At 38.6% G+C, this 23,853-nt stretch overlaps 2 protein-coding genes across 2 annotated transcripts; one reads left to right on the top strand and one right to left on the bottom strand.

The window, feature by feature from the left end:
- Positions 1-6,632: 6,632 nt before the first annotated feature.
- Positions 6,633-13,972, bottom strand: DNAJB9 (DnaJ heat shock protein family (Hsp40) member B9). The gene is made up of 3 exons (XM_079304573.1): positions 13,824-13,972; positions 10,019-10,246; positions 6,633-8,218 (listed from the first exon to the last, which is right to left on the bottom strand). The coding sequence occupies exons 2-3, from the start codon at positions 10,233-10,235 to the stop codon at positions 7,788-7,790; spliced, it is 648 nt and encodes a 215-aa protein (XP_079160699.1). The 5' UTR covers positions 10,236-10,246; positions 13,824-13,972; the 3' UTR covers positions 6,633-7,787.
- Positions 13,973-14,151: 179 nt separating this feature from the next.
- On the top strand, positions 14,152-21,994 carry THAP5 (THAP domain containing 5). Its single transcript, XM_079304313.1, has 3 exons — positions 14,152-14,352; positions 17,068-17,257; positions 20,615-21,994. Exons 1-3 carry the CDS (start codon positions 14,270-14,272, stop codon positions 21,554-21,556), a joined length of 1,215 nt encoding a protein of 404 aa, XP_079160439.1. The 5' UTR covers positions 14,152-14,269; the 3' UTR covers positions 21,557-21,994.
- Positions 21,995-23,853: the final 1,859 nt, after the last annotated feature.

Below are 23,853 nucleotides of genomic sequence, written 5' to 3'. Positions count from 1 at the left end.
TATCGGCTTGAAATGAAGTAAAGGCATGTACAACAGAAACAAGCCTGTATTCCTAGACTGTGTTAAATGACTAATATATTTTCTGAGCCTAATTTGTGCATTTGTTTGCCTGGAAAAGAATTGCATGTTATAAAGAAAAATGCACTAAAGATGATTTGTTGCTTATTTCATAGGGGAGTACTGCTGTGTCATGTAGCATTTCTGTGGCTCTTAGGCTTCATGGACAGCAAGTAAACAGATTTGTGATATTGTTGGAATAGACTGTGGGTCTCATGAGGCGTGACAGCTGCTATTTTACACTACTTAAGTCAGTGTGAAGTGACAGTCAGCCACCTACTGGAAATGCTACATACAGGCATAAATAATGTGTACCCACTGGACTCCTGCAGCACATAAATGCACTAATGCAGTCATATCCCCCCTTTCAAATGCACTCTCCTTGGAAGATCAAGGCCTCTTATCAGGCAGCTGTGATGCTCTGTGACAAATTGCCCATTCTCCACGCTTGCCCATTCTTTATGGCACAATCCACCATTTTCAAACAGTCTTTGTGAGCTCGCAATTTATTCCATCCACATTCTTTTCAGCACACAGACCAATTAAATTCCTGTAAATCCACAAATGTGAAAATAATTACCTATGTCTTCTTCAGTAAAGATCCACATATCAAAAAAAAATATGATTTTCAGCATAAAACAGGTAGTTTCTGATCCACCTTCATCAACAGAAGAAAAAAGTTTCAATAGAAGCACCTCGTACACAGGACATGTTTTATAACAGCCAAAAAACATTACCTGAAGCAGTCTGTTAATTTGACACTGGTTCAGGAGGCAGGACCTGATTGAATAGAGTCAGAACAGGTTCATGATAAGAGCACAATGTCAGGAGTCAAGAAACCTGGCCTTTCCTCATGGCTCTATCTCAGATTATTTATGTAACCACGTGTAACTCAGATCAGGGCTCAAAGGCGTGACTGAATTATGATCATGCAATAAGTTACTGTGGGTCTAAGCAGCAATAACTCATGATAACTCCTTGCATTCACATAGCCAGTAAAGGATATGTAAGCTGATGCAAATGCTTTGAATGGGCAGATGCAAAAGAGTACTTAGAAAGTGTAAATAATACTCAGTTGACAAGGGGATAACTTAATAGAGTACCCTATGTTGATTTCATTAGGTGCACCTAAGTTGAAATAAATCTTTTTACTTTAGCAAAAATAAACGTATCTGTGGAGGTATAATTGCTCCAGCCACTTCCTTCCATTATCTCTTACAGGTATTTATTTATCATGTGGTAAAAAGTCTGTTTCCCCCAACACAGAAGAAATTTTGTAAAATAGTTTCCCTGCTCAGGTTAACCTTCACACTCACCAAGGTAGTGGTTTTAGGTTTGGTTGGGCAGGGTTTCAGGTTTGCTTATCTTTAAGCTTCAAGGTTATCATGCAAAGTGCTGATTAGACCAACTTATTCTGCCAGGGATATTTTTTCCAAATATTTTTAGGTTCAATTTATATCAGCAGATTTGACACAAGATATCATCTGTCAGCACCTATCTCACTTTATGCCAAATTAGGTATCATTTGTCCTCCCACAGACAGAATAAAAGCAGAAAACCAGTACAAAACCTCATGTTGTATATGCAGCTCACTCAACAGGATATGAGGAAAGACAGGAAGAAATTAGGTTTCATTTAAATGGTCTGCTCTATTAAAAAAAAACCCTAAACCTATTTTTATTGGATTTGGAAAATAGGTTTTGCATATATAGACTAAAGTCAATTGACAAGAACTTGCAGAGCAAGTAGAAATGTAACTACTATAGCCACTGCCAAATGGGAAAACACAGCAACTGCAGCAGAGTCATCAGTCATCAAGAGCAGAAAAAAAAAAAAGAGGGAGGAGGGTATAAGAAGAGGTGAAGACAGTATATGTTATAGTAATAACATTTTAACCAAGCCACAAGCTCTGCATTCAGCTCCCAGCAGATGAAAGCTATATTTATGCTCCATCTGCACAGGTAATGATTTAATTTATTTGTACACAAGTGATAACATCTGCACTCTGCTCCCAAGCAACAGTCTGAGCCCTTCCTCTGCCCTGCCTCCCCATCTGTCTCCAAATTTGAGCTACCAAGAGGTGGCAGAACCACCTGACAGAATGACAGGCTAAAGATCCATATAACTTTAAAACAATTTTCAATGCAAAAATTTATGTATTAAAGCAGAAAGACTGAATCTAATTAATTGCTGGGATTCATCAAGCAATTTGGGCAGAGACTCCCTTCTCCCTCAGCTGGAGCTCTGCGTGCTCAGCATAAACAATTACTGTGCTGCAATGGATTCCCCTGCTTCAGCCAGGTAGAGTCTGGCAAACGCTGCCACAGCACAGGCACTTCAGCTCCATTTTAGAATTTGAGCTTCCTAAAGTGCCTATTGTTGCACAGCAGAAGAGACAGGTATGTTACTACTGCATAACTTGTCATTAGATCACTACCTAAAATCCTGTATATTGAATGCTAAAAATCTTGCAAGTTCTAAGTTCTAAAGTAAAATGGGTTAAACTATTGCAGTCTCCAGATAGCTCACTTCATCATTCCTGATCCACACTCCCACATCAGCAGGAGATGAATAGACTACAGCAATAACATCCAACAAGCAATCACTAACAATTCATTTTCTTTCTCATATCTAGATAAAATATTAGTAACAAGTGGTGCTTAACAAGAGCATTCAGTGTGGAATTAGAAGAATCTTCCTAATACAGCAACACAAGTTTAGCTTCAGGGTCCCTTGATGAATATTACTCAATATTCTGCACTTCTGTTTCTCATTTCCTCTAAATCCAGCATAACTATCTGGAGTAACAATAACAGTCTCTGCTTGTGCTTCTGGCTACCATATGTACACTGGCCAGAATTCTTCAGTTTAACACATGAGACATTACAGTCCCACCTAAGAAGGGTTCATGATTCAAGCTATTGACAGAGCCAGACACCAACATCACTGATCAACACTGGTCAATAGTTCCAGCACGCCAGCCCCACTGAGCCAATTGTCAGCACTCATTCCCAGCTGCCCATGGCTGGAGATCAGGTGCATCAGACTCCTCTCTCCCCTCATGGATGGATGCCTTTGAGAGGAGCATCAGTTTTTGCCAGCCTAGAGAAACACACAGCTCAGATTCTCAACAGACCAGCAACACAAGGCAATACAACCCTCCCTTTTTGTGAGCCACACAAAAAGATTATATTAATACCAGGGTCACATTCATTCCTTGGTGGACTGTCCCAGGAGAAGAGCTGCTTGGAAAAGATGGTCTACCATCTCCAGCTAGTGTCTCAGAGCCTTGGTGGAATTCTGCAGACATCCTCAGGGATCTGAGCATCTCCACAACACCTGCTGGTGTGACTGCAATCTCAGCAGGTACAGCACAAGCAGTAATGTTCATTCCAGTTCCACTGTAGTTCAAAAAGTAGGTGCTGTTGAATCACACACCACTGCATAATAGGTAATGTGCCCCAAAATTAAGCTTTGGAATACATTACTTCAAAACAGTCTTGTTGGGCTTTGGTTCGTTTTTTTGGGGTTTTTTTTTTAATTATTATTGTGTGTATTTTTTGTTTTATTTTGAAAAAGTTTGTTTTGAAAAACTTTTCAAAACAAGAATGTGGAATCAAGGATGAACCACAGCCATAACCTAAATTGATTCAAACTTATACCAGGAGTGACTGACAGTCAGAGGATATCACAACTGCCAAGTGTGAATGTCAATGGATATCACAACTGCTAAGTCCAGCCTCTACAGAGCTGGTCTCTGTCTGTTCCTGAAGGAACAGGTGCCCACAGGACAGAAGCCAGCAGCACGGCTGTGAGAATCACTCACTATCCGAGGGCAGAGCAGTCAGACTCAACCAACAGCTGCCAGAGCCAAACAATCCTCTGAGCAGCATTTTATTGTGAAAGGAGCCCCATACATGGCCACTAAACAGCCAATAAACTCTACACAAGGCTTTCAAGTCCAACAGGCACTTCTAATGAGTCTTCAACCTACAAATAATTTTTTTAAAACCACATACTCGTCATTAAAAATATAATGCAGATCTTGCATTGTTTCCAGCACATTTAGTCCTCAAAATCTAGGTTTGCATTATTAAGATGACAGTTTGCTTGGGTTCCAGGAAAGATAATTCTAATGAGAAATGGACAGACAAGGCAAACCAAATCCCAAATTTTCATACCCTCCACCTTTTGAAGATCAGACCCAGAAAACAAAAACAATCAAGCAGTCTCGTGAAACAGCACAACAGCACCTGACCTTGGCTTCAGAGCCACCTTTGGTACTGGCAGTAGTGCCCTTGCACACCTCAGCAGTGCAGAGCACAGGCAGTGTGACCCATCAGCTCCAGGGAGAGGCTTTCAGCTCTTCAACCCCCTGCTTCTCAGAAAGAGAGTCCTTTTGCACAGGCTTTTTTTGCCTGCTTTGTTTAAATGCATAGTATTTTAACTCCAAGCCATTCACAAAATACACAAGCTAGGTGAAACTGACTAAATTTTTTCAGCTCCACTCTCTTCTCCCTGCCAACCTCAACATCCCATTCAGGGAAAATGTAGTGGTCAAAACATTCCATAAAACACAAGCACCACATAAACTACTTCAATTTTGTTTCCCATCTATTTCTTGAACAAAAAAAAAAAAAAAAAGGACATCACACCATTAATTTTGACATGTTTAATGTAATGGCACTCTAATGAATTTTACAGTACTTAAATCTCCACTAGATACTGTGTTTCATAAGTATAATGGCAAAAAGCAAACATGAAAAAATACTTCTTTTCTGGTTTTAAAAACAAAATCATTTTGAGTTACATATGCATAAATTACTTTCAAAAAATTGTTCAGGATTTTTTCACCCATATCTAACAAAAACTGGTTTTGTTGAGTATTTTCATAAGATTTAAAGAGAGATCAAAGATGGCACTTAAGTCAGAGGTGTCATAAGGTTATACCAGGACTTCCGCTGGAGCCTGCCATGAAGCAAACACTATAAATAGGGAAAGAATGTGCAAGAGCCCTGAATAAGTGAGAAGCACAACATGTTTTGCAAGCTTGTGTTCTGAGGGCCATGAAAGTGAAGACTCTTGGCTGAGGAAAGCCTGCCTGAATTTCCCCAGCTAAAGTCTATTCAAAGCAAACGCATTATAGAAAACCACAGGGACAGCCATTGACCAGTTTCTGCAATACTCATGACAACATTTCCTTTGGATTTGACTTTGGATTGACAACTAAAACAACCAGAAAGGTGACTTGGAGAAGCCATAGAAATAATGGAAAGCACTTGTTGTTTCTGCCATGATAAGTAATTAAGAAAAATAATGTGAAATCAAGTTAAAATAGACTCGGCAGAAGATTTTTTTAAGGTGGAACAGCTAAAAAAATAGCAACACTATTGGTTTTCTTATCTGTTTTATACTCACTTTAAAGAGATCAGGAAAACAAATACACTTTTTACTAAGTTTGGAGCATTCTTAAAGAGATGAAACTAGTCTAGAAATAGCCAGGACCCTTATTTTCATCTAAAAGTTTAGCTCAAAAAATTATGAACTTGCAGAGTCACTTAAATGACTTGAGTCTCTGGGGTGAAATGTGTTTTCCTACAATTTACAGTGTTCATTTTACCTTTCATTCCCTCTAATTCAGAGTTCCAGAAGGGACCCAAGTGAATTGCTCATTCTACTATATCCATTTCTTTTTTTTAATTAAGAAAATATTCACTAGACTAAGAAAGGCATTAATATTTTACCTTTGCATCCCACTTCTGACACTGCCTCTCACCAAAGGACATTCACAAATACTCTCACGTTAAATATTTACTCTTTGTGAGAGAAAGTAATTCATAACTTTAAGTTAATATGTTGTTCACTTGGATGCCCATATGATATGAATTGGGCAGACAGTTTGATTCATGCACAGGACTAATGAAGTATGTTAGAGAAAATAAATGCAGAAATCTACACAAAGTATAACTTTTGCTTGAATCATATATTAAATTATACAGAAGAAACAAAAATCTCTACTTACACAGAGAAAGGGTGAAAAAAACAAACACTCAATCCAGCACTTTTCCTACTATAAGGATATTGCACATTCCGATAATGTTGCACAAATTACTGGCTTTTAATAAAGACCATATATGAGGTATTAGTCTATTAATAAATAAAGAAGAACACAGAAAAGGAAAAGCACTTAACATAACCTGACAATCCACTCCAAGGATTAGGCAATGAAAACTGAACAAGTAATACATATGCTTGAGGGGAAGGCTAAAGTTCCTTAGCAAATAGGCAGCTTTCAAAATCTGTCCAAGAAGCAATGGGTTAAATCTCTTAATACAGATTTTAAAATCTCAAAGACTGTTTAGAACACTGCTAGTTTAAATGCTTATTTTGCTCATGCAATCAACCTGAAAGGTAAATTCTTACCTCCCCTAAAGGGACAGCCAATATAACATCCTGAACCTGTATGACTAGTTAAAAGAGTTAGAACAGAACTTTTTGATTGACATCAGCTGAAGTATTTGGGGGTTTTGTTGTGCAGCATTTTCTGGTGGCTTTTTCTTTTTAGTTTTAACTAGTTTACACTGGTTGTGGGTTTCCATGGTGCTGAAATCAATATCCATTAGTACTGCCCTTATTAGCAGTCTCCAGCCCCACAAGGCATTCGATGAATACAAGGATTGTAGTTTTACTCTGTGGTTAGACTAAGAATTTGCCTTTCAAATCACAATGCTGAAAAATTTCTGCTGATAGGTAATAAATCTGTCAATCTAAACTCTGTACCTTTTACTTAGACCCTTTCAGGAACACAATGAATCTGAAGGCAAGCTTATCTTACTGAAGTTCCTAAGATCTCAGAGGGGTATTTTAGTTCAATAAAGTGAGTGATAAAAAGTACATTGCACACGTGGTAATATAGTAAGCATAAAACAAGAGTGTTTTGGGTGTGCCCTTCCAAACCTTGTTAGAGAGATATCTGTATTGTAGGAGGGAAAAAAAAAGCCAAAACAAAAACCTTGTGTGCACACAAACTTACATGCATGAATATCCCTACATCCCTTAAATAAGTCAAGGGTTATTCGAATCCTAAGATCTCTTCAGGCCAATTCAGAAATAAAACTAATTACTACATCACTCACATTCATAACATTCCCTCACTATTTTCCAATGTCAAAAAGTAAGGGTTTTGGTAATACTTTTGCAATGTTAGAGAGAGTAACAAAGATCCAGGGAAATCACATTTCCATTTTGTGTAAATTTTGTAATTTGCACTGTAAATCTGTATCGGGTAAAAACTGCAAGTGCAAACTTGGAAAGAAATTATTAAAAAAAAAATAGCATGTCAAAATTAGAGTACCTCCTTTGCTTCAATCCACACACCAGTAATTCAATCAATCCTGAACTGGCTTGTACGAAAAAAAATTACATTACGTTTCTGAAATGAAAAATATGTATCTTGTGGTCAAATTTAGGGAAAGTTTTACTAAACTGAAATATTTTTTTTTCTGTCACGTGAGATTATTTCTCTCCCATTCTAAGCAGTTGTTGACACACTTACATCCCAACAGCATACTATTTCTATCCTGAAAATTAGTTTCATCTACAACTTCTTTAGAGTAGCTTAAGTGTTTTTTAGAAAACACAGTTCAGAGAATTTCTTCCATGTTAGCACAAAACCAAGAAAGGTTATGAAGGCGTTGAGAAAAGAATAAAAGTTTAGAAGAAAGGAAACATTATTGTCCAGAACAGTCAGTGTATGTGGTAACCATGTTTCCTCGTCTCTGAGTGACAGTCCTGCAGTGCTTGCTGGATCCATGAAACCTGGCATCAGTTCGCACTGCGTGTCTGTGTGCATTTTCAAAGTCACTGAATGAAAACATTTTTTCCATATTTTCAAACACGTCATCAAACAGTCCACCTCCAAAAGAAAACTCTTGGAAAGAACGTCTTTGCCGATTATGAGCCTCCCGATGACTTCGGAAGTGATTTTCAAAGTGCTTTTTCGACCGTGAGTTTTGACTGAATAGGTCAAAATCTTTGAACAGATCGTCAAAGTTGAAATTAAATGACTGATGGAACGGGCTTCCATTACTTCCTTTTCCTCCATGACGGCCAAGCTGATCATATTCTCTTCGTTTATTCTCATCCGACAATGTTTCATATGCTATTATGTTAAAAAAAAAAACCAAAAGAAGTTACAGTTCATTTCCATTTAAAAAACTGGAAAAAAGAAAACTATACACGAATGCAAAGAACAGCAGCTTTCTCTCCCACCCTTCCTGAACTGAAAAAAATTTCAAACAAGACTTTCATTCAATTTTCAAGCCCAATGTTTATTTGCCTTTCTCCAAAACAAAATAAACTGCCTCAGAATAGTTACTTACAATAATAAACACATCTATATTACAAGGACAGGCTACACATAATATAATACAGTTAACTACCAATAAGTATAAGTAAATCAAACAAAATATTTGAAAGAAAATAACAATGAGAGGTGGTGATCAGAAAGCCTCAAGGAAGAAGGCTGAATTAGGAGCTCTACCTAACAAGACAAAGGATCTGCTGCACTGTTATCACAGAAACACAGGGCAACGTCTGCAAAGCTACTTGCTAGCCAGCAAGTTCTAACTACACCAGTTACAACCAAGCAACAACAAACATCAAGGAGATAAAGAAAATTAATTTCACCATGTGCCAATTCTCAATTTTTTGGAAGTTCAGCAATAAACCTAGATTTTGTGACTAGATATACCCAAAAATGGAATTAGAATTCCCTCCAATCTTTGGTTTAGAACTACTGCTAATGGTATTTCAAGGTAGAAACTCTGATAGAAAATATATCCATTCTAATAACTAAATTTTTAAAAAACTCATTTTCATTTTCTTACCTGTCAAAGACTTGCAATTATTCTATATAATTCAACATTTAAGAGTTTCTATTTCCTTGTGTAGTAGATGCAAATAAGCATCTAACAAGTCTGCCACTGCGTTTCATTATATTACTAACCACTTTTTCATTCAAAATAACTCTTCTGCAGACAGGAAGGTAAAAGCCAGAAATCCCATTTAGCTTAGTCAGGAGAACTACAATGATAGATGGATGTTATACCTGAGTCTACAGGGAATAGAAGTGGGTATACCTTATTTTTCAGCAAGTCTTTCTGTTCTTGATTATCCACTGAAACCATTTTATTTTATCACACAATACTTATAACTGGTATATTTGTAGGATCACAGGATAGTTCAAGTTAGACATGACCTCAGTCTCTACTCTAACCTCCTGCTCAAAGTAGGGTCAGTTATGAGATCAGACTAGGTTAGTCAGCACTGTATCCAGTCATTCCTGACAAGTATCCAAGGTTGGAGCTGCACAACCTCTCTAGGCAATCTTCTAACACTGGCCTGTAGAATAGAATCACAGAATTGTTAAGACTGGAAAAGATCTCCAAGATCATCAAATCCAACCATTATCCTCAAGGTGAAAAAGTTTTTCCTTATAACCACTTGAACCTCTTGCACCTGTTTTGTATTGTATTCCCATCATGAATCACTGATGCACCTTGCTCTGTGTTTTCTTATAATCTCCCCATAGTTATTGCAAGGTTGCTGTTAGGATTCCTGAAGCCTGGTAGAAATAATCCTGAGCTGGATCTTATGGAACAGACCAAAAGGTAACAATTAACCTGCTAGGGCTAAAGCTATCCTATTACCAAGTATTTTTTGTGAGAAGAGGAATATGCCAAAAGCCTAATAAAGCAGAAATGCATAAGCTGTGTAAAAGGCCTTCCTAAGCGCAAGAACACAGAAACAACTCAAATTTTGATGCTAGACATTTGACAGCACTTACTGGGAATTAAGGAAAAAAAAACCTTTATACCTCTTATTCCATAAAAATAAAATGTACTTAGGTTATAGATGCAAGACGTATCAAATTATTATGACAAAAGATTGTGTATATTACCTTCAGCAATTTCTCTAAACTTTGCTTCTGCTCCGGGACTCTTATTTTTGTCTGGGTGGTATTTCATAGCCAGCTTGTGAAATGCCTTCTTAATCTGGCGGTCAGATGCATTTTTTGGAACTCCTAAAATATCATAATAGCTCTCTGTAGCCAGTATTAATTCAGTTATCATTAAAATGCAGAGAGCAAATGTGAAGACAGATTGTGTAGTGGCCATTTCTCCAGTTCCTAGAAAGAAAAGGAAATATACTTGAACAATGAGTTATTCTATATTCCACAACAGCTTAGTTACAACTGTAGGCTGGCAAAGGAAGTTTCAGGAGTCAATGACAGACTTGTAAGTGCATTGTTTTACACGTGTCAAACCCCATTACATGGTTTTCACATTCACAGAATATGTAAGTGAAAATACGGCAAAGTGACATTTCACATGCATAACAATTACCTTAGTGTTCGTCTTTGTTTCACACTTAACTGATCATCTTCATACAAAGTTGCAAAAGTAAATACAGAACACATTTCATACTGCCATACCTGAACTAGTTTTACATTAATCCTTCAGTTCTAGGACCACAAACACAGCAGCTCTAAATTAAGCACAGGCTGCAAAAACTGACTCTCTACTGGAAGACCAATTCACTGATTAGCTGGTGCAACAATAGAAGCCTGAAAACACAACTGGCCTAGAGACAACTGTGAGGTGCAGGAAGACAAGACTTTCAGACACTCATACTCAACTTCAGTTTGTTTAACCAACCTAAGAGCAGATCATTAATTTCCAGAGTTCAGCCAAGTAAAGTACATTTCCCCTTATTTAACAATAGGCTGGCTTAGCTCATCCACATATTAAATTGCATTATACAGGAAAACACCTACTATTATCTTTGATATCAAAGAACTCATCTGATAAATACCACTGCATAGAAAGGTATACATATGAACCCTCAGTGTTGGAACTAAAGGCAAAAAACAGTATTTTATACAATGTAAGTAGTTTCAACAATAATTAAAGATGTAACTCTTTTCAACAACACATCTATCAAAAAGAACACTTTTAAACAAATATATGAGAACTTAGGGAAAATTGTGGCATATATAAATTATTTCAAAACAGGTCCACATAGCCACATGATGTCTCATGACTTTCATGAAGGACAGGGTGAGCTGCTCCTACTAGAAGATGAAAACAGATAATATGCCTGTGCATATTATATTTAAAACAGAGTGCAGAAAGGCAAATGTTCAAAGACAGAATGCTGGCTGACACCTGACCAGAAGGATATATGACAAGACCCTGAATATTACAGATGTAATGTGTCCCTCCCACCAAATGCTGATTTGAATGTAATGTAAGAACAGCTCAGAGACGACTGGAGTTACTTCCCTCAAAGTTGAGTAAACAAACTTACAGTCTGGACACCATTAAAGTCAGAATACTTTTGCCAGGCAGCATGGGACCCAATATTTGTCAGGCAGAATTCAAAACCTTTGAATATCTGATAGATACGAAATCAAGCATTTATCTGAAAGTCAATACCCTCTAAAGAAAATTTAAATGCAAGAACCAAAAATGGAAAAAATGTAATTTCTCATAGGTAAGTTGAGGGGCTAAAATGAATGCTGTGAGACAAGAGCAAAAGGCCTGAGAGATTAATCTACCCATGCCCTCTTAAGCATCTATTTGGCCAGCAGCCTGCATGATATCAAGTGTTAAGGGGCAGCAGGTGAAACAAACTGTATTTTGATCAGTGTACTTAGATACCAAATGGACAGTTCTTTCCAGTACTCTTCATGAACGATATCAGACATTTTTAGTACAAAGTTTTCCCACGTATCTTCACTCACCACTTCACTAATCTGAAATTTTACCACTTGGGCACTAAGAATTAAACACATGTACATCCTTCCATGCTTTTGGGGCTTTCAGCCTGTTTGTGCTTTACAGACAGACTTACAAGTTCATCTCACACATGTGATTGTTATGATTTACTTCACAAACCCACACCTGCCTCATGCTTATATAATCAGCTGCTGCATTCCCTTAAGGACAACCATCCTGCTTCTACTACTGAATACTGACAAGAGCTAAAAGGAACAGTTCATGTCCTCCATTAAGAGCAAAAAAAATTCTCATAACTCATAAGAGCCAAAGATCAGCAAGTTAATCCTTTCAGGTTTTCTGCTCTGGCTAACCATTTCAACTTGTATTATTCTCAATAGAAAAATACACCTGAATTTTTCTTTTTCTACAGTTCTTGACATTAGGAATTCTGTAATGAAGTTCTTTGCATTTGATTTCTAAAGCATAGTAAAACACCAATATTTAAGTTTCACTGGTTTTTAAACTAGCAAACACAGATTAATGCTGACCTTGAACAAATCAATCAAACTCAAATTTAAGATATAAATGAAAACCAAACACAAATAAAACTCCAGTATAAGCAGCATTTAAAACTTCATAGGGTTATCAGAGAGAGCAAGTCTTATATTTAGATACTATCAATTATTCAATTTACTTTTTAGAAAACACCTATTTTATTTGCCGTTAGTATCTTAGTGCTGCTACCTTCAAATATTTCAGCCTACCATTCCTAATAATTTTTACAATCCTTTTCAAAATAAAGTATCTTTTTAATACTTATGTCTCTTTACCCTCTGTTTCTCAATCAAAAAGGGACAGGTAAGTTACATTTTCCAGGCCATACACTGTAGCTACTTAAATCACATTCCAGAATTCATTAAATTCTGTGCACATTAAGCTCATGCCATAATGAGTTCTTCTAATAATTATGCAGAGCTACACTTTATTTAGGTATATCTGTCAATGAAGCAAGAGATCTTATTAACATATTAACTATTTAACTGTTGGGCAAGCAGGTACAGATCTCAACTACTACTCATCTCTGCATAAGAAGTACTTATACCAAAGTACTGCAGAGGTGATAACAATCAGTTCTTCATTAGTTTATCAACATTCATCAACAGCTGCACAATGAAGTGATGATGGGGGATCATGTACCTAGAATAAAATCTGTCAGATTTAGAAAATAAGAAGATATTTCATCTTGCAACACAAATGCCCTATTCCATCGTTCTTTGAAATTAATTAACCAAAATCTTGGAAAAATATTAATATTTAAAGTCTCACGCACTCAGAGAACACAGCGCATCACTAGCGTCCTGCTACTGCTTTCATTACACAATTTCTATACACTGACCTGCGTATAAACTAACCTGTGGAATGCTCACGTACTATAATTATTTCTGCAAACAATTTACTAACAGTAATAAAGTTACCGAGGTCTTCCCTTGGTTCTACTACCACGACTAATCTGATGAGCAAGCAAGTCTTCCAGTCCTCAAGCAGCTACAAGCAAATCCGTCAAACTGAGGGGCTTGCACTTGTACGCAGCCTCTCCTACATTGAATCGAAAGCAAATACAGAAGAAGGTTCCTGAATCTTGCCCTAGAGCACAGGGAAACGAAGGAATTGCCTGGCACCACCCTGCCTACCCAGACCCCTGAAGATCTCGCTGGAGCCGGACCGCACCATCGGGCGGGGCCGCGCCAGGCCAGAGCTGGGCAGCCCTCACAGCCAGACTGAGCTGTCCCTCTGCCAGAGCAGCCAGGCTGGCTAACACCACCGCAGCGCGACCCAGAGAGGCCCAAACTCCAAATAAATGCTCGGGGCCGAGCCTCAGTGGCCCCTCTCTACGCCCCCCACCCCAGTTTCCCACGCTGCCTCAAGCTTCCCACTGCACTCCCCCCTCACCGACCCCTCCGCGTTCGCTTTCACTCCACCCACTTCAGCAACCTTCCACTTTCTCCGAGCCCTCACCCAGCAGCAGCAACGGCGGCCCTTCTCCGCCGTGCTCACCTCAGCGCTCAACGCTCAGCGGTCGCCGCTCCTCCGCCGCCCCTCAGCAGCAGCGCCGCCGCCTTCCCGCCCGCCCGCGCCCGGCGCTCGCGCAGTCCGGCCCCCCGCCGTTCCTACACGAAGCGCTGCGCCATTGGCCGCGCGGGGGCACGTGACGCGGTGCACGCGGGAGGTCGCAACCGCGGCGCCGCCGCCACCCGCCGCTGGGGGCGCTGTTTGCAGCTGGGCCATCCCCGGCCCAGCCCATCCCGCCCATCCCATCCCATCCCGCCCATCCCATCCCATCCCGCCCATCCCATCCCAGCCCGCCCATCCCATCCCAGCCCAGTTCAACCCAGCCCGTCCCGCTCGCCCGTGCCCTCCCGGTGGCCGCCATGCCGCGGTACTGCGCCGCCACCCGCTGCAAGAACCGCGGCGGCCAGAGCGCCAAGGACCAGCGCAAGCTCAGCTTCTACCCGTGAGTGGCGGCGCAGCGGGGCAGGGTCTGGGTGAGCGCTGGCCGCGGCGGTGGTAGTGAGCGCCACCGCGGAAGGAAATGGCCGAGAGACTCAGCGCCGCGGGTCGACCACGCTGGTGGTCGCCTTGGAACCCCGCCTGGTGCCGGGGGCCTGGAGGGAAACAACGCCGGGCGAAGGGGAGGTGTAGGGAATAAAGAGTGGGCAGCTGGGGCGTAATCGCACCCCGCGCCCCTCGCAAAGACGAACAGAGCTTGGGGAGGCGGCGGTGATACGGCCGCGTCTGAGAACTCTGGAATAGGTGCGGAGTGAAGAGCAAGGGGATTCGATTAAAAAATAAAATTTGCACTTCTGACTCTGTTTCGCTGCTGCTGCTATGGGAGTGATATTCCAGCAGGGCAGGCAGTAGTGGAAGCTTTGTAGTAATGGTGAAATGTCTTGTGTATGACAGTTCACATGCCAGGGGAAGGGCCCGGAAGAGTCAGCAAGTAAACATACAATGATTCCTTAAAATTAAACTTTCCCACTAGAATCATTACTATACCTGCGCTGTGAACAGAGGCATTGCTGGTTGTTTGGAAGCAGCTGAGTTAGCTGGAGCTTAGCTCTCCGTTTCCAGAGCGGTTTGTGTGGCGGCATGTGCTGCCCTGACACTGCGCGGACCATCCCAGGCCTGCCGGCCCCCCTGCACTGTGGGTTACGTGGCTGTGGCTTCCCAGCATCGGGAGTTATAAACAGTATTTCACAATCCTGAGAGAAGCACAGTGCAGGTAACTAATCGTATTTGTGGAGAATAAAAGTATAGAACTGTTTGTCAACAGAAGCAACTTCGGAAAATTTTGAAAAATAAATTTCATGATACGCCTCAAAATCTGTTTTAGTAAAATTTGTGCCTCAGACTAAGTTTCTGATTAGTCAAATTTACTCCAAGATCATGAAGGCTGTGTAAGAAGACCTACAGGAAGACTGCTTTGAAAGAAATTTTATTCTAGATTGAAGGAAACCTTATTTCCCTGGCACATTTATAATATGGAATGCATCATAAAACAATCATGAAAATAGTTTCTGTTCCCTTATGCTTTAGAGAGTGTGAGTGTCACGTGGATAATTAAAACAAGTTTGAGCATTGAGACATGTTTACATTCAAATGTATGGCATCAATATGGAGCTGATTGCCAAAACTTAGCTGTTTTATTTAGCCTTTGAGTTGTGCTGCATTCTGAGCTTCATGCTCTTATAGAAGGGATGCTGAGATTTGTTTCATAGATTTCTCTTGCCTTGTATTAGTCACTAGTACTGACATGAACTGCAAGTTTTATTCCCTTGCCTCTTACACCACCGAATAATTCTTCTGCTGCTCTGTGGTTGGGGTCTGAGCCCCTTCCAAACCTTTTGTCACCTAATCTCAACTGGCCTTTGTTTTAAATCTTCACTTCTCTGACTTGTGTAGTGATGGCAGCTGCTGAATAAATTCTGTCCACTTCCTCTTTACATTTCCCCATTTTTTTGTGTCTTCTTTATGCTAGAGAGCAGATTCTGTTGCTTAGTGAAGGGGTGTTGAACCATGAGCAGGTTTTAGCAAAGTTGCCTTTAAGCTGAAATAATAACGTCCACTATCAGATTATTGCTATTTTTGGTACAGATTGTTCTCTTTTCCATCTGAAGCTGGTTGAGTCTGGGTAGAGCAGTGGTTCCTGTGTTGTGAGGGTAACTGCAGTAGGAGCAAGTGTTCCCAAGGCTTTCTTGGACAGGGTGACATGCCTTCAATGAAAGGAAGCCATCATCTTCCTGAGAGACTTTTTTGGACCTCTGGAGTAACACCCAGGCTAAGCTGTGTTACAGAGGAGCATGTTCTGGCACACATCCAATGCTGCCACTGGGTGTACATGATCTAAGCAGACAGGATATGAAAAGCCTGAACCTCTAACTTCTGTTCTTACCAGCATTATTCCTTGCATTCCTGCAGATACGCAGAGCTGGATGCATCAAAAGCTTGCTCTGTTTCCCTGGTAATTGAAGACTTATATGGCAACAAATTCAAAAGATTGGGGAAGGGGTAAAGACTTGTACCTTTATGCTGTGAATTTCAGCTGTCTTTCTCTTAAAATCACCTTTTGCAGTTTCGGAACACAGGGCCTGCGTAAGAGTCATTGCTATGTGTGACTTTTGGAGGAAACCTGCAGCTTCAGGGATTTGAGGGTGGGATCACAAAAGCAGAGATTTTTCCTTTGTAATTATTATTGCTCATGATTCTCAGAAATACTGTTTTCTGAACAGTAGTCACTTAACAGTGCTCAGAATTCAACTTGTGGTTTATGTATACTATGCAGTTATATGCTAGTGTTGAAATAAAATTGATAAGCACCAGAGAAATATAGAAGCACATTTCAAATACCCTGATACTGTGAGAGACAAGGGTGGTCTGAATGTTCGTGCTCCTTTTACCATCACTTCTTGACTGTGCATGCACCATAATAAGCCTTTAATTTCCCTTTAACTTGTGTATTGCAATTCATTAAGCAAATTACATACATTAACATGTATATGACATCCAGATTAGCATTTAATACTTAAAATTTTTGAAAAAAATATTATTTTAATATTTTCTAAAGGAAGGCTACCTTCTAAGTAACAATGAGATTTTTATTTAAAACAAAGAGAACAATAACAGGATTTTTGTGTATTTTCTTATTTGTCTTTTCAACTGCTTTAAAAAGATTTCCGCTTCACGATAAGGAGAGGCTTGAGAAGTGGTTGCGGAATATGAAGCGAGATTCGTGGACTCCGAGTAAGCACCAGCTGCTCTGCAGTGACCACTTTACCCCTGATTCCCTGGACGTGCGGTGGGGGATACGGTACTTGAAAAATACTGCTGTGCCAACTATTTTCTCTTCCCCAGATGATGAGGTAATCTATTTCTATCTTTGTTTTGTTTTGTTTTGTTTTGTTTTGTTTTGTTTTGTTTTGTTTTGTTTTGTTTTGTTTTGTTTTGTCGTACAAAGCTAACCAACTACTGATGTAATACAGATTTTCTAATCTATGAGATAATCATATTTTATTCAGAAATGGAATTCCTGTCCATCAAAACAGTTTGTCAGCAGGACTGACACAAAACGGATATGTCATTTCATAATGTAAAGGAAGAACAACTTCCCCTATTTTAAGTGGAGGTTCAATATCTTTTTTAAACTGGAAATTACAGAAGCATTTACTGTGGAAAATGTTAAATTTCATATGAGAATATTATGATTCTAGGTTTTTTTTAAATGCAATTACTCTTAATATTTTAATGTTCTTTTAAAGTATTTTATTAACCGGACAGAAATACTGGCTTTGAAATGTGTTAGTTTCAAACTGTATATTTCTCCTTCTAGTCCATAACTTTTAATCTCAGGACTGTAGGCCGCCAAAGGCAACCTACAACAGACTTATCCTATTGGCTACATAAAAATACTGTGCTACACAGACACCTAGTCTTGATCAAACCTATACTAATTCTCTTCTAGCATGTCTTTATCTTCCACTGGATCATCACATTGGAGGTGGGAGAAATAGAAGGACTGATTAAGGCTAAATGGGTGAAACTGAAATATGGGCAATTAATTTTACAAAGCCATTTATTTTTAGTCATGAAGTACTCTGTCTTGAACATCTGCAACTGTTGTTTAGACTCTTTTGACTCTGTGGAGTGAAAAGTAATCTTGATAAATCTCTCATACGAAAATAGAAAATCCTGCAAGTTGTGGCAATGCTAACTTAACAAGAAATATCTTCTCTTTAACATCCGCCGTGGTTCTATAGATCCCTCACATTCCTGTGCTGCTGTTGTAACAGGGATCTGTAAATTTGGAACTGGACTTTGCTGTCCCATTTTTCTGCGCAGTTATAGATAAGCTGGGTGTTTTGACCCCAAAGAAAAGTTGTCTTTTACCCACCTCTTCATTTTTTTGATTTGCATGTGACCATAGACCAGTCATTGTAGACATGCAAAGGTGGACAGTAGCATTACTAAGGTAAAAACTTTTTATGCATTCGTGTTGCCAAGAACATATCAATGGCTTCTCTAAATTATTTTGGCATCAGCAATATATATCTAAGAAATCACAAATAAATTTATCCAGTTTGGAAAAGTAATTTCTATGCTTATTTTTAATACATCCATCATTTTCCTTCTATCAAAAGAGAAGAAATGCCAGTGAATATATCAGTGATATTGTGAACTTGCTTTCATGTGGTCTCACTTCTCTCTCTGGCATTACTTCCTTCTCACTGCACTTTTTCTAAACATCAATTCATACACTTTTAGTGACCAACTCAGCAAATCAGCAATATCTTTTGACTTGACATCTGGTTCTCTACTTGCCCCAAACCTTAACTTTCTGCATAGACTGAATATTCAAAAAAATATGGAAAAGGGTTGTTACTTTGGGAAAAAAAATCTGATTAGTGTGTCTGACTAAATGTGGAGGAACAAGAAGGCCCCCAAACTTCCTTTGGAAACTGAGAGCAAAGAATTGCAGTATTTGCATATTTCTCACCAGCACCTTGCTTTATGTATTACTGAGCAAGTGAAGGATGTCTTCCCAGAAATGCTTAATGATTCTTCATAAAACATTGCATTCCATTTCTTTTTCTAAATTAAGAATGTTAGTGGCTCAAGAGCAGTGATAGTTGCCAGCATTTCAATATCAGTAACCATTCTGCTTCAGCTTGCAAGGGTTTTTATTTGAGGATGGACCTACAAGTGGGAGGGCAGGGAATGAGATGATGAAACTTTTCAATAGAAGTAAGCCTTCCTTCAGGCAACTATATTGAGACTTGTTTTGGTCCATTTCCTTCAATTTTAATGGCAGTTCTGCTAGGTGAGGATTTGGGGAACATTTACGTAATATATTTTGTAAGAGGTTTGTCTAGTTAAAACAAATAGTCTGAGAAAGTCTTCTTCAGCTGCAGATGGAATGAAGAAAGGGAAATGCTTCAATTTCACAAAATCCCAAATATTGACATGATGTTAAATACTGTCTTAGAAATAGTAAAGATAACCAAATTAATGCTATTTCTGTATAAGTTTTTCAGGCCTTTTGAGACTGAAGTTTCATATAAAACTGAATCACAAAGTTTAATGTACTTAGGATATTTCATACTATATACATACTTCCAGGAACATACACTTGGAAATTATCTTTTTTATTGTAACACATTTTTTCTGCCTGGCCTCTGTTTTCCTGGTTTGTTTGTTTCTTCTTCCTCCTTTGTTTCTTTCTCCTCCTTTCCTGTTTTTTGTTGGTTTGGGTTTTTGAGTTGTTTTGTTAGTTGGTTGGTTGGTTTGGTTGAGGTTTTTGCCTGGCCTATATTTAATTAGTAAAGTTTAAATTGCCTGTTTTTCTGTTACTTTGTTCTGTACGGTTTTGCTTTTTCTTTTAATTCTCAGGCTAAACATGTGCACAGTTTTATATGAGTACAAATTCTTCAGATTTTCATAATCAGGCCTACTAGAAAAAAATAAGACACTCACTATTTTTGTGGTTTTGTTTCACTGACTGACATACCAAAAAGCTTATTTGTATATTGATCTTAAATGTAATCATGTGATGTAGTTTATGTGAAGGAAGGGAAAAGAAAGTGGCTAAAAAAGGATAAGCTTCAAATTGTCTTTTATTACCAACTTCTGTTTAAAGTCCTGTTAACATTGTCTTTTTCTGGTAAGATTTCTATCTATGAAAAAAAGTACTCCATTTTTATAGATTGTCAAGTTTAGTTGGCAGAATTGAATTGCTGGTTTGCAATCATCTTTAATGCAAGAACCTTGTACTGTGTACATTTAATATATTTAATACAATGTTTTAGATAGTAATAGAAGATGCTAGCTTTGTGTAACCACTTTCTTCAAGTGCATTTAAAATTACTGTATCTTGTGTAAAACAGTCCCAATTCCCTAAAGTTTGAAAACATCCCACAATCAAACAAATAAAACCCCAATCCACAATAAGAAAAAAAAACAAAAACTGAAAACCCAAATACTATTATTGCTTTTAGTGCTTTAAAATAGTATTTTAGCATTCAGGACCTGAAGCAAAGTTGTGGAAAATGCTTACATGAATTCCTGAACCTCTGATGTAATTTTTAGACAGTGCTCATCTAAGTTAGTCTTTTTGCAGTACCACAGTATGAAATGAGATTTGCCTATTTTTTTCATGCTTAGTGATTTTCTTGTTGCAAGGTGGTGATTTTGGTTTTGGGTTTTGTTTTTTTTTTCTCCTCCAGGAAAAAGATTCTTCTCAGAACACTCCACAACAGGTACAGAAAGAAGACCAGAAACAAACAAATGTTGTGTCAGAGAAAGTAGTATGTGTGCCACTTGAACCTTGTACACCAAAGAAAAATTCTGTGATTGCACAAAATGTAGATGAAAAAGCAGAAGTGATTTGTTCAACTGCACTGAGGAAACCTTTACAAATTCAAAACCTGCAGCTTCCAAATGAAAGTGGCTTTCTGGCAGACAGTGTCATTCTTGACAGTTCATCTAAGCAGTATGCACATCAGCCTAATCCTGTTTTAATGACAGCAGCAGTCCAGAGCATGGAGACTACCAATGTTCCTACTTCTGTAGAGGATTCAGGAGGTTGTACAGCTACAGTCCTGCAGTTTACAGACCCTGACTACTCAAATTCATCTCTGAAACTGGACAGTGCCTTAGGGTTGGTTACTGACTATGCAGTTGAAAATTCTGTCCCTCACGTGCTCTGTTCTGGTGAAGTGCAGACAAGTGAAGATGCAGTTCTACTGAGTACAGTCACACAAACTATTGAACAGTTCAGTGGAAGTGAAGAGTCTGTCATTGCTATTATTATGCCAGCTGAGAATCCAGAAGAGCCTGAAAGAGTAAATAGTTCTTTCCTGCCTGTTAGTGAAGAGTTTCTTGACATTGAGGAGACAGAAGTGATTGAATATGACAGAAATGAAATACTGCAGACTGAGCATTCATACTGCAGACAAGATATAGACAGAGATCACCTTTGGCAAAATATTTCAAAACTCCACTCTAAGATAACTTTACTTGAAATGCAAGAAGTAAAAACTTTGGGGAGACTCAGGTCATTGGAAGATCTTATTAGACAATTGAAGCAAGAAAACCTGCTTTCTGAAGAAAAGCTGAAGATGGTAGAAAACTACTTTACAACACTTGAAGTGACTATGATTCAGTAAAGGCTTTCAACTGATGGTTCTAAAATATCTTTTTAGCCTTTTTGACTGTACTTTTGGACAAATTAACTTTTTTTCTAGTTGTGTTTTAAACATCTAATGCAAATTGTGTGAATAGCAAATATTCTTTAAAATGTTACACCAACCAAAGCTAAGTGGTAGAATGTTTTCTGTGAAACATGACTGGAAAGTAAGATTTAAAAAAACACTGAATTGGGCAAAGTTTTCTTAAGCCTGCAGGCTTCTCTTAAACATGTAGTGCCTGCATTTGGGACAGCAGTGGAATGGACAGAATAAGCATATAGGATGAACAACTATACATGTATATATATGCATTGTCCAGTGAGGCCAAAATTGCTGTTTAGTTTTCTGTTCATCTAACATTTGTTCTGATGGTTTTTTCATACGCTTTGATCTTATTAAAATTGTTTCTGCATAAAAGGTGTTTTCTTTCATTTGTTTCTAAAAGCAAAAAATCTCATACAAATACTGTTCCAGTGGACAGGCCCATCTGATTTTTAATTTTTTTTGTTATGATTCAGCTTAAGTGGAAAGCAATCACAGATGTTTTTGCTAGTTAGTAGCTAGTTATTCACTCTATTTAGTGAATGCTGTCTGCATGGGTCCTCTTACAGCCTACAGCTGGGTAGTACATATACCCTTAATAAAACCTGTTTGGCAGAGCAGGTTGCTTGTGAAAGTAGCAGAATTTTACTTTGCAAGAAAAAGAATTACAGAAGTAGAAAATTACTCCCCTCTACTCATTTTATTAATTATTTCTAGTGCATAGGTTATCACTATAGTAAACAGATACTATAATTAATTTCGAGGAAAATAAATTTGCTTAAATAGTACTGCTTAGTCTGTCAGTGTGCCCCCTCTGGATCTAGTCTGCTGTATGCTGTAGTACACTGAAAAGTCCTAGATCATCTGATCCCTGGCTAGACATCATAGCTGCACTAGGTGATCCTTGTTACACCCCTTCAGCTGAACTCTTCCAGTACATTAGATTTTACAACCATTAGATTGCTTGAGAATGTGTTTTTCCACAATGGTGTCATTCCCCCTTCCACAGTCTAGGGCAAATGGCTTCCTTTTTAATGGTATTTATATTCACTTTTACACACTTCCTAAACTTTTGATAATCTTTTCATAAGGAATTGAGGATCAACTCACACTAGCTACAAAGCTTGCTTCTGGCTAGATAATAAGTTACAAACAAATTTCAAAATTTTTGAGACTTGGACTATCTCAAAGTGCAGAAGTTGGGCTGCTAAAGCACAGTGCTGTAGGAGGTTAGTCTGCATTAGTAACCACTGGATTAGGCTTGCTTTGTCCTTCAATTCTTTAACTTCTTTCAGACTTAAAGCACAGGCTGTGCTTGGTAAAATTGCTGAAGGACGTAAAGGCCACTTACAATATGGTGAGTTATTTACCATGTCTCTGACCTGCTCATTTTTCTCACCCTGGAACAAGAGAACATTCCTATTCTGCCTTGTGTGCTGTGAAATCACAAGGAGCGTCCTGTGTACTGTAGAAACATTGCTGCCATATCTGATCCTGTTCTGGAACATTGTCTAGGTGGCCTCTCTGAACTGTATGTTTTGTAATGTTTTACAAAGCAAGTGGTCTTTCAAAGTGACTTAGAAAATGTTATATGAAATTGCTAAATGGTTTGGCAATATTAGAAGTTTCATGAATGTACTACAAATCCTCTGCTAATGCTCTATATTTTAAAACTGACAACCCGTTTCTAAAGTTCACTCTAGTTCTTGAATGTTAGAGAGCTCAGACATGGCAAAAGAATTGCAACACCACAAGCTGTTAACTCAGCAAAGCTCTATTCCAAATTTGTGGAGTTTAACATGGGATTAGCATTGCTGATATATTTTTGCTTTTACTAAGAGCTTACAGTATTAAAATTGAGAGTATTGTTCGTGGCATAGATTTCTTTAAATGTAGGGGAAAACCCAAAATGCTCAATTTTCCTTTCTTTTATGGAGTTTCTTGAGACTTAAAGTGGGTTGACTTTGGCTGGATGCCAGATGCCTGCCAAGCTGCTCTATCTCTTCCCTTCCAGTTGGACAGAGGAGAGAAAACAAGATGGAAAACAGCTCATGGGTTGAGATAAGGCAATTTACTAAAGCAAAAGTTTTCAAGCACACAAGCAAAGAGAAGGAAAAAGAAGGGTTAATTCTCTAATTCACTGTGGTAATGACATTCAGCCACTTCCTAGGAAGCAACGCTTCAACATGCATCGCATTTGCTTCAAAAGGCAAATGTAAATAACCAATTCCTCC

Source organism: Erithacus rubecula (genome assembly GCF_903797595.1).
Source record: "Erithacus rubecula genome assembly, chromosome: 4".
Lineage (NCBI taxonomy): Eukaryota > Metazoa > Chordata > Aves > Passeriformes > Muscicapidae > Erithacus > Erithacus rubecula.
The sequence above is the reverse complement of the archived record's forward strand: the minus strand, read 5'-3'. Positions and strand labels throughout refer to the sequence as shown.